The following is a 12,040-nucleotide window of genomic DNA, read 5'->3' as shown; positions in this document are numbered from 1 at the left end:
GCTGTTTTTTTTCTTCTCAATTTTAGTGCAACGAATGGTAGTATTTGCGTCATCATTAAAACATGAAAACGTATCTGCACAGCCTAAAATACTCACGTAACACAGTCGTGAAAGATGCAGAAAGAGTTGAACTACTACAGACAACTGGAAGGACAACTGCTTTACAAAGAGAAGGAACAACCAGCCGGGAATGTATTAACAGCTGTTTTTATTCAGAGCTACATCTTTAGTTGGTTTCTTAACAGGTTAAAAACCATGATTATTTCTACAGTATGAGATAACGATACAGTAAGTGCACAAGAACCAATCAAACCTCCGTTTCTTTTGACGTTTCTAGGTCTCCGTCCCACAGCTTAAAAGCTCTTAAGGCAATCGTCGTATTTGTATTGTCTCTCAGCAGGAATCAGTTTCTTTTTACACCCCATTTCTCTTTTTCCTCATTGTCCTTCTTGACGCTCACAAAAAAACGACTGATTATTCAAGTCTAATTCTTAGCAGTTTCTTGGAACATTAAGGTCCTTTCAGGTACTTCAGATTCAGGTTTTTGCATAAAAAAAGTAACTGACAGTACATGTTAAATGACACCATAGGAATGTCAGCGACACAGTGCTAATACTTCATGCTAACACACTTCTGATTTAGTACGTTTACAGTGCATTAAAAGCAAAAAAACCCATTATATAGGCAAGATATGGATTTTTCTAAGAAACAAACATGGAAAGCATATACAATTTTATTGAAATGCTTGAAAATCTTTAAAAGCTTATCAGTAAGCTGGTATGTGTTAATGCAAGCAGCCTCTAAACCAGGACCAGAGACTGAGCACATGAAGTCCACTGAACTCTTTTTAGCCTGGACAAAGATTAGCTTTCTATAACAAAATGTGTTGCAGTTCTTCTTCTGAAACTTGTAAACGGAAAGTGTTGCGCGCCCCTGATCTAAGCGGCTAAAGGTTTCTGTCAGTAATGCTAACGTTGCTAACAAAAATGGCCTAGAAACGGCCAGTTACCTACGTTCACATTTCTGTCTATTCATTTTCCCTGTCAGCAAAATTAGCCTTACTGACAGAAACATTACTTTACATTTAGATTTACGTCTTTTATCTCCATTTAAATCTCCTTTCTGAGCACTTTTCTCCTCATACAGCTGTACAACCACAAGCTCATGATTAGCATATAAGACTAGCACGCTGGTATAAGCCTACCATAACAGCGCTTAAGAAAAGGACTCGACAACATTACAAACACAGTTCAAACTTGTAGATCTGTTTATCTTCTCACGTTGCTTAAAAGTTTTTTTTCCTTCTGTCTCTTATAGAGAAATGAAGTTAAAGCTGTAAAAGGTTGAAGGTGCTATATTTACACTGTGGTGACTTCTTTCTTTCAGCCCTTAAAAACGAATGACCACTTGCACACTGGCCTCACGCGTTCACAGACGCAAACCGCACGTGCGCTCAACAAAAGCCTGTTTGGAAACGGTTCTAAACAACTGACCCAATACCACAAAGGACTACGACATAAGAACAGCTCCCTGTTCCACTGCACAGCAATTACAATACTTTCTGTCCAGACCAAGGATGTCCTGAACTAGCTCTTTGGCCTCCACTGCCAGCTAATATTCAGTATCGGCCAATACAGAGCGTCATTTCATATTTTCTGCTTTTGTAGATCAGTCACAAATTGCAACTTCATTCAAGACAGTAAACGAACCAGTTTAGGTATGATAGGCTTGGCTGTCAGTCCACTGCTACAGAAAATAACAGGAGTGTGACACTGATACCAATGACGCACTGAACCAATGCTTTTGAATTATTATTACCCAACTTTTCTCGTCAATTTAGTAAATTTCCATGCGTTAATCTAGATCTCCCCTTACACCAGATTAGGAGAGTGGATACTAACATGTGAAGCATCATCACATCTTTTTAAAATGCCATTGTTATTGAACAGCTCAACACGCTTGGAGGAGACAGCAAATTCTGTTATTTCAGCCCACAGACGCCCACGTTTGTTAGCATCACCTCCTAGCCAGGAATTGTTGTGGCATCACTGGAGATTGAACTTGCGATTTCCTGAAGACAGGGCCAATGCTTAAGACGGCTGTACCACTCAGGAGCCTATCATGGACTTCAGAGTTGCTTTTGGGCCATGTGCAGTTTTCGTATTACAAGTTTGTAAATGCAGTGTCTCAAGGGAAGAGGCAAAACAACTTGGTAAGTCTGTTTATACAACATGTAATCTAGCAAGTTGGTAGAATAAACAATTAAGTCTAAACTTTCATTTAGATTTTAAAAGGATGTGGTGTACCAGTTACATGCTAGCCAACCGTTTCAAATTAATGCAGCCCCCTTCCTTTAGACACTGCATGTAGTGCTTCATACTGTCCATCATACTGAAGATTCTTCTATAACGAAAGGTTCGCTGTTTGAACCCTTTTGAACCTGGTGCTGCTGCAAGCTGCAAGAGCAACATAGCGGTAATGACTGCTTATGACAGTAGAAAAACTGACAGGGTAATTTTGGAAATGACAGGTTTTATTTATTAACCACTAAGTTTGACATGAATCCTGAGACAGTTAAAGGCGAGTGCAAGCCGACTTGCGAGTCAGTCAAAGTGCAACTCAAGTCAGAGTTACCTACTTGAGTTCCCATTTCTGCCTTAATCGATCCAAGCTGGGCAGGCCTTAAAGCTTAAGGCTTACCTATCCATTGGCTCTGATACTGATGTTTCACATCGGATCAGGACATCCCTAGTCCACAGAGAACGATACAGTTAAACAGCACAAACAGACAACAATCAACAAGCAGGATCCAACTGATTTAGGTACAGGGAACGCAACCAGGCTATTTTCTCGAAGCTGGATTTTTGCCACTGCTCCCAGGTTTTTAACCACCATTTTATAGGCGCTTTCAATTAAGAGGCGGGATAGAAACTGTCAAGAATCTGTTACGATGTTTCCTTTTAGCCTGCTCTTCAATAGTAGACCCCTACAGGACCCCCCGAGAGCAGGTATTATTTGGGGGGGGAGCGTTCATTCTAAGCACTGTCGTGACATTGACGTGGTGATGGTGTGTTAGTGTATTTTGCGCTGGTCTGGGTGGATCAGACAGTCCAGTGCTGCTGGACTGAGAACAGTCCACCACCCAAAAACATCCAGTCAACAGCGTCCTGTGGGCAGCGTCCTGTGACCACTGATGAAAGACTAGAGGATGACCAACACAAACTGCAGCAGCAGATGAGCTATCGTCTCTGACTTTATCTCTACAAGGTGTGTCTAATCCACTCGTACCCGCGCAACACATAGCTTTAACAACAGACAACACATCTATCTAGATCCGAGCTGACCATGAAGACACCTTGCCAACAAGCGACATGGCTTAAGAACCTGATGGAACCTCCTGCCCTTTTACCAGCTCATGGGCCTCACTTATCACTGTAAGACACAGTTTAACATTAATTTTTTATATTTTTATTCATATTGTTAAATCCAGCCTTGTGCACCTAGAAAGGCTGATATTTCTCAAAATGATATATAGGCTGGTTGGCATGAAACATTCTGACTCAGATCTCAGAAAAGAGACTTATCTCAACAGGAAATGTATTACAAGAAATATCAACAGCATTAGTTGCTACAGTGCGGGCAAACAGGCTTGTGTCTGCACTCTTAAGAACTCTGTGTGGGTAGAAGTTGGTTAGTTACTTGGCACTATATACAGACATTATGACCCATCAAGCATATGGTTGTGTACAGCTGTATGCAAAAGTTTGAACACCCCTGGTCAAATGACATGTTTTTGTTGATTTAAGTGAAAATAAGTTAACACACCCTCTGCAGGGAACAAATGACATTTCCTTCCAAAATTGTTTTCTAAAAACATACAAGAACCACATTTTATGGTTTATATTTTATCCATATGTTAAATTCAGTAAATAAACAGTAATTATGTATTAAAACGTAGAGGATGTGTTTACATTTTCCCTTAGACAATCAACAAAAATGTTGATCAGGGGGCACCCAAACTTTTGCAGGACTGTATATGTGTATGTTTTGCCATCAAACATATGGAGCATTTTCAGCTCTTTTACAGTACAACATGAACTAGAGTTGCTCGATATTCACTTTCCAAAAGTGTCTATTGAATCCCCCAATAGAAACAAAAAAACATTAAGCAGTTTACTTTAAGCACTGTTGGCTTTCTCACTCAAGGCCTGACGGCAAGTAACTTAAAAAGAACTGGAATTACATGAGCTATTACAACATAAACACGGCACTGACGTGGAACCAGGTATTGCTATTAGGAAATAGCACATATGCACTCTGTGTGATGTGACTTGGTTAGCTCTGTATTTCTTCCTGTGCAGTAGTAGAGTGTGAGCAGTTTGAGCAAGATGGCCTACTTTTAGATCATCATCTGAAGTGAATTACCTCTAAAACTAAAAATAGCTCATTTTACAGCTTAGTAGTTTTTAAAGAAGAACAAGGTATTGGCTGATACTGAAGGTTTCACTATCGGAAAAGTGGTACCCTCTCTACTAGAAAGCTATTTAACTGATCTGAAGGAGGCTTAGACTTTAGCAACAGTTAACATGCTTGCTTAGGCTGCACCACGCAAGACGCTTGTGTTAAAACTGAAGGACGTAACATGGTGTGTGTGTGCGCAGTGGTTTCTTTACTGCAGTTATGGGCTGTGACTGGAAGGTCACCAGTTCAAGCCCCAGAACCGACAGTACATGACTGAGGTGTCACCTAACTCCCAACTGCTCCCTGGGCACTGCGGATAGGGCTGCCCTCCGCTCCAGGCGAGTGTGCTCACTGCCCCCCAGTGTGTATGTGGTGTTTCACTTCACGGATGGGTTAAATGCGGAGGTGAAATTTCCCTGGTGTGGGACTAATTGTGGGCTCACTTAATCTTAACTTAAAAAACAGATCACTGACATCTGCCACAGAAATAATTAGTATAGCTCTAATAATTTGAGAGAAAGTGTGTTCATGTAGGCCTGGCTGTGTTCAACATACAGCAAAGTTGTCACTGCCTTGAAGCAAAAACATTATCGATCATGGCTGCTGACATTACAAAAATATTAACAAATATCGTCCAAGCCTAGTATGGATGACACAGTGTTTGCAAGCTAAAGCAGGCTACTAGGCACATATTTGTTCTGCTGCCCTACATGTGCTATGCTGGATGTGTTTTAGTTAAGCCTTTAAACCACATTTCAATTAACCTATACAGGCTCCACCCACAAATACAGTCTTTGTAGCTATTGTTGTGAGCTTGGACAAGTTCACAGAACGTTGACGAGAACAGTGGTGCAGGCTGCGATGTTAATTTGCTGGCTATCAATGTTACAGTATCTGAAAGTGGTGAACGTGTTGCTTTCAAGCAGAAGGTAGTCCCTGAAACCTTTCATTTCTCCCAAAAAAATGTAAAAATACACCCGTGTATGCTAAAAGCGTGATCTTTAACACTCATACAAAGTATCATCTGAAACCAATAAGTCTTTTGACTAGAACTGAGCTGTGTGCTACGATCGCATATTCTGCTAAATGAGGATTCTATCAACATTCTGTTATGCTTGGCCAATCCTGATACAGTGGCTATGAAATAATGCATTGGTGGGTGGAATATGAATAGGCCAACCCCTCACCATCATAACTATGTGACAAAGTGCTGTGCAAAAGTCAGAGACCCCCTGTATCCATTTTATTTACAGTCAAAACGACCATCGTGTTATTCAGTTTTCAGGATATTTCTGAGCAAGGGGAAAGTCAAATGACAACAAGTGAAGAAGCAGGAGTGTACGAAACTGTAGTTTTAAAAAAAATTATTAAAAGATGAGACGAAAATGAGACTTCCAACAAGCACCAGTTTTAAACCATCAAAACCGTCCCCACCAGATAAACAGCACTTAAAGCTTTCATCTTTCAGAGATTCATATAGGTCCTTTCTTGCATCAGATCTGAAAAACAATCCAGAGGCGTTTCTATCCATCTTCTCACCGTGAGAAGGCAATTCAACACTATGAATCTAAAAGGAGGGGCAGCAGACATGAAGCTGTTGCTGAGAAAAGAACAAAAATTGAAATCTACAAATGAATCCAAATGAACAATGGACTACCCACTGGGCTTTTCATGCGTTTGCGATTACTTGGATGATGAGCAGCAGAAAATGCAGCCAAATTTTAAGACTGGACTCCTGAAGTGTGGAAAAATAACCCTGCAGACATCGTTCAAAAACCGAAAGCAAGAATGAGAGCTGTAAATGCAAAGGATGGACACACTAAATACTGAAAAACTAATTGTTATTGATGCTTTTGTGTAATTTTTTGTTCAATACGTTTTCTTGCCTTATTTTCAAACCTTGAAAAATGAATAACCTGTACTTAACGGCCGTTTTTGACTGGAAACTAAATAAACAAAAAAGTGGTCTCTGACTTTTCGCACAGTTCAAATTGGTTTCATAGCAGTTCAGGAAAATTCAGCGTACTTAATAAATAACAAGCCGTAAGGTTAATAACAGAATACTAAGCCTTGGGCTAAAGACCTAAAGAAGAGCATTTGACATGTTAGCACTCTGCCATCTGAGGCAGGTTGTTTTCGAATGCTTGTACAGGTGACTAGACTGACTAAAGCGCTTGCCACACTTCAGGCAAGCATACGGCTTCTCTCCTGTGTGAACTCGGATGTGTTTCTTGCAGTCCGTTAACGTCAGGAAGGTTTTACAGCAGATCTTGCAGGCGTACTTCCGTGCCCCCTCCACCACCAGAACATTATGTTCTGAGAGCGCCTTCTTGCACTTGGACAGCACATCCGCAGAAGCCCGGGTCAACTGGGGCGGATTCAAATTGGTGTTGTTTCCGTGTTGGCCTCCCGGTACTGAACCATCAAAGCTAATACCATTTAGCAGTGTTGACGAAGATGAGGCAACATCTTGCATATTACCACCATCTGTGCGGACTGAAGCGCCGCCTGGTGTAACCTTAGGGGCAATGCGTCTATAACCAGGAAACCCACTGGAGCCACCTCGGGACAATCGTGGAAGGGCATGCAAGCCCAAGCTGTTCCTTTGGAATGAAAGGGTGAGCTGTTCTGCTGTTCCACCTCGAGAGTTCACCAAGGACGAAGATGACGACGACGCTATCCCGTCATGGAACGGGCGCAAGACCAGAGCGTCTGCCGACAGGCCAGAGACATCCTGAGCTTCTCCAGAAAGCAGGTTCTGAGAAGGAGGAAGGGTGGATGACATGCTGGTCGAATCCGATCCGAAAAAGAGGCGAGAGGGCTCGCGATCCAACCGACAGTCTCCAGTCGTAGTGTTTGGAACATTTTCAGCTGGATTTGAAGATGATGCACTGCATTCAAAGCTCTTAGTGCTTAGGAAGCTGGAGATGCGGAATCCAGAGGTGGACTCCAGAGCCTCGCTGCAAGAGAGCTCCTCTCTCCCTACTCCTCCTCTTTCTCCTCCTCCGGCATGCCCCTTACTTCCTGTGAGGAGCAGGTCGGCGCACGGCTGGGGCTCACTGAAGCTATGCTCGCTGCCCTCTGGACTCAGTTCCAGCTTCTCCCCCACAGCCTCCACCTGAAGATGAAATGAACACAGACATCAAGTAAATTCACCTCAAATCACCATATATGAGCTCTCGTTAATACTGGAAATAATGCCATTGTGCCCAAAAGATAGCATGCAAAATTTTAGGCCTGGATTTTCATGAGCTTCTGAAACGCACATCTTCTGGATTTTATTTTATTTTTTTTTTATTTCTGACACCACAGTTATTGTTATGATGATAATTACCTGGTCGCTGCCCTCAGCCTGCGAGGTTACATCACTGGTCTCGTCGATAGGCTCAGGTGAACTGAGTGGTTCGCTCTTCACCACCACCTGCTGTGCCTCCTCATCCTCGCCTCCATCCTTCACCTGTACTCCCTCACCATGGACACGCCCTGTATCTGGATACTCTTCTTTGTGTGGCAACAGCAAGGGCTGCTCCACCCTGCTTACTCTCCCGCCGTCTGATTGACTAGGCAGCTGCACATCCTCCTGGCCCATGGACCTTCGGTAGTCTCTTCCTTCTAGCAAATCACTGTCATCGCTAGCAACCACGCCAGCAACCACATCCAGTTTGGTATCCTCGTCTGTGACTTTATTGTGAGAATCTGGGGAAAGAAGCTCCTCCCCTACAGCTCCTCCCACCCCTTCCATCAGAGTCCCCTCAGACTGCGAAGAGAGGCGTGGCCTCTGCCGCAAGCGTTCTGCCTCAGAGCGAATCAGAGAAAAGGCCTGTTTGCGCTTATGGAAGCGACGTGAGGGGTAATCTCGCTGCTCTACCAGCCCACTTCCTGAAACTGATCCCGGCCCTCTGCCGGCTCCACTCCCTTCTTCTGCTCCGTTGAGGGCGGAGCTTACTAGGCTCAACCCGAGCTGTTGTAACAGAAAAGAGCGCTGGAGGCGAGAGTTAGCTGCAGCAGCGGCCTGACTACCCTGGTGCTGGCTGCCGCGCTCACCAGGAGGCGACATGGGCAGCGTCCGAGTTGTCAAGTAATGCTTACAAGCCTTTACTACTGTATTTAGATGCAAGTGTGACGCAGCTAGCAGCACGTCCATGACATTACTCTCTCCAAGCATCAATGTGGAGGTGTACATCATGTCCACAAGGGCTGCGAAGGCCTCAGCGGTGACCACCTCAGAGTCCAACTGGATCATGCTCATGCTGGCTTCGCTCTCTGCCACAGTGAACAAAGCACGAAAGTGTGTGCTGCAGGCGGCCAGCACGGCACGGTGCGCCTTAAAATGACGGTTACCCACCACAATCACACAGTCGCAGAGCTGGCCATGGACCCGCTGGTAGTTCAGCTGCTGGAAGATCTGCTCAAAGTGCCCCGGGAAGTCCATGATCTGAGGGATATAAAAAGCGCATGCTCAACATTACGGCTTGACTTGTATATTGACATCGATTTTGGGCAGTATAAAGTAGTCCACTTTGTTTTCAAGCCAGCAGACATAAAGAAATGGTGGGTCTTCTAGGGTTAACCTTAGCCTAACATTGACCCCAGCACGCTTCTTTTTCCTCTGGTACGTTTAAGGTGGAATGGAAAATATGAACAAAAAGCTGGAGAATAAGAAGCCAATTTTACCCTTGTAGAAATTAAAATGTGAAACTGGTGTTAGAAAGCAATACTGACACAGGTTTATCTATATACTGTTCAGTTTTATTTGTATTATTTTGTACAATAACATTAAAGATTTACTTAGTTTTTTTTAAAAATGGTTGTCCTTAAAATGTGAATAAGCTTCCAACAATAATAAGCTAATATTGGCCAATATAACCTGCAAATATAGGTTTACTTAAGCATCTTAATTGGTTTCATTTAAAATTATATATATATATATATATATATATATATATATATATATATATATATATATATATATATATATATATATATTCTGTTATGGTTACGACAAAACACAAACCTTAGAATGACACTGGATGAACTACTGTTTCCCACTAATTATGAGCATCATTTAATGACCAGAAATTAAACAGATAAATGTTATAAAGCCATGAGAGCTCAAGCCTTAGACAACACAGAAAAACTGGGCAAATCCTCTGATACAAAACCGAATTTGGATAGGTGAAGATGAAAGCTGTCAGTAGAGCTACACTGAGCATTATAGCTGTTCATGAATTCCAAGGCTTCAATTCTTCATGACAGAATTGTTTCAGATTTCTCCAGTAAGACATGCCTACTCGCACCACACAGTGGTACCGCCGTAGTCTCTCGTGAGATTTTACAGTTTAAGGACTAGAAACATTCCCTGCTCTTTCTAAACATTAAGGTGAAATCCAATAACAAATTTGTTCATGTAAGCAACTGTCTTCAGTGTGTTCATGCCATACTAATGAAATATATACATACATAAGCTCTAATATTAAACCTCCTCATAACTACACTAATTTTTTCTCCATGTTATCAGCTCTACTTGCCATATTAGAACACTTCGTAGTCCATCTGCTTCACTTTCGCCCTGTTTTTCTATGGTCAGGACTCCCATACGACCACCACAGAGCAGGTATTATCTGGGTGAGGGACGTGGTGGTGGCTTGTTCGACTGTATGGCGACAAGTAGAGTGCATGTATACAAGTGGATCACAGTAGTGCTGCCGTTTTTAACACCTCAGTGTAACTGCTGGACTGAGAATAGTCCACCAACCAAAAATATCCAGCCAACAGTGACCAACACAAACCGTGCAGCAACACGGTTATCGTCTCTGACTTCACATCTACAAGGTGGACCAACAAGGTAGGAGCATCTAATAGCAACAGTGAGTGGTCACAGTGTTTAAACTCCGGCAGCACTGCTGTGTCTGATCCACTCGTACTAGCATAACACACCTTAATATACCGCCACCACGTCAGTGTCACTTTAGTGCTGAGAGTGATCCACCACCCAAGCAAAACCTGCTCTGTTGGTGGTCCTGACCATTGAAGAACAGGGTGACAGGGGGCTAACAAAGTCTGAGAAGAACTACAATTTGTAACTGTAGAAATACGAAGTGCACCTACTCAGTCAGTGGAGCCACTAAAATGGTCAATGCGCTTAGAAACAAAGATGTGGTTTTAATGCTGTGGCTGATCGGTGTAGAATAAAATAGCGTGTGTAAAAGCCACTCAGTAATCCTGGCGTCGGCGTGACAAAGGAAACAGAAGCTGTACAACGGAGACAAACACGGAATTATAGTTCTGAATGTCCAGCCTTGTGTTTAAAGGCATCAGCTAGCTGTATTAATACAGGCGTCAAATATGGGTGCGAGCTTAAAGCCGAACTGGGCAGCGTTAACTGCTTTATGTGTCGACCGTTAGCTAGCTAAAGTGCCCAAATACACAGCGTTATCGATCGGGGTGCCGGCTCAGGTTACCTAGCAACAAGACCTCGCATCATCCTAGGCCACTACTTCCAGTAAGCAGACGAGACAGTTAACGTTAGATTATTAACTAGCTAACGCTAACTAACCTGGTTAAACTTCCTATTTTCACTCAACATAGGGACCATCTAGGAGAGGCAAACGAAATAAATGTTACTACCAATAAACAGTCTCTGGTGTTTCTTTTTGACCCATGTAATACTGTAAAACTACTAGAATCCGTTATGAGGCTGAAGTTGACTTCCTATTTGCGAGCTTCTTGTCGGAATGTCCCGTTCCACCTTAAATGGTGCGTCAGTTAGGTTATATTCGGGTGCATTTAATGGGGGAACGAGAAAATTCGAACAAGCTGGCGATCAAGAAGCGCACTTTAGCTTCGTTAGCTTAGCTTAGCTACCTGAAGCTTACCTTTGCGTGCGTATAATAACCGCAGGCTCGTTCCCTCGTCCCGCTAGTTAGCCTGTCAGCTAACGTTAGTAAACTCACAGAGAGCGCCAACTAGCCCGTATATACACACAAATAAAGGCTCGTCAACGACGGAATGGCGGCTCCTTCATTACACAGCAGCTTGTGAATCATATTTTATGTCAGTTCCCAGAAGAAAACGGCCAGCAGCTCCCCATTGTGAGAGCACGGCGACGTTCCGTTAGCGAAAGCTAGTTAGCTACGTGTGTGGTTGCCAGACATCGCTCACCAAATCCCCGGACTAAAGCGGAATCCCCTCCAGTTCCTGCCAGTTCACAAAAAAATCCCCCCTTTGCGCCCCAACACACCTGATTCAACACACCGGCTCATTTTCGAGCTGAGCTTGGTGTGTTAGGTCAGGGGTGTCCAGTCTTTTCCGCAAAGGGCCGGTGTGGCTGGAGGGTTTCACTCCAAACATCCCCTGTGTTAGGCTAGGAAACATTAAGGGGTTCCTGCGCCACGACTAAGAACCATATTCTGCTATTTTAAAGTCAACCTGAAATCAAAACGGACATTTTTTACCTCGTTACTTCATGTCTTTGGTCACATTAAGTGTGATATCATTTAAAATCTAGTCATTTCTGCTCCCCTCTAAATGGACTCAGTGTGTGTCAGAGGTATATATAATGCTATCTAGGCATTTTGAG

The 12,040-nt window shown here is 43.1% G+C and overlaps 1 protein-coding gene across 1 annotated transcript; it reads right to left on the bottom strand.

Annotated features, from left to right (window-relative positions):
• Positions 1 to 191: 191 nt before the first annotated feature.
• Positions 192 to 11,583, bottom strand: LOC108444369 (zinc finger and BTB domain-containing protein 5). The gene is made up of 3 exons (XM_017725532.2): positions 11,337 to 11,583; positions 7,796 to 8,896; positions 192 to 7,579 (listed from the first exon to the last, which is right to left on the bottom strand). Exons 2-3 carry the CDS (start codon positions 8,891 to 8,893, stop codon positions 6,545 to 6,547), a joined length of 2,133 nt encoding a protein of 710 aa, XP_017581021.1. The 5' UTR covers positions 8,894 to 8,896; positions 11,337 to 11,583; the 3' UTR covers positions 192 to 6,544.
• Between the last annotated feature and the right edge of the window lie 457 nt (positions 11,584 to 12,040).

This window comes from Pygocentrus nattereri, chromosome 22 (assembly GCF_015220715.1).
Source record: "Pygocentrus nattereri isolate fPygNat1 chromosome 22, fPygNat1.pri, whole genome shotgun sequence".
In the NCBI taxonomy this organism is placed as follows: Eukaryota; Metazoa; Chordata; class Actinopteri; order Characiformes; family Serrasalmidae; genus Pygocentrus; species Pygocentrus nattereri.
Note: the sequence above shows the minus strand (reverse complement) of the source record. Positions and strands in the feature narration are given on the sequence as shown.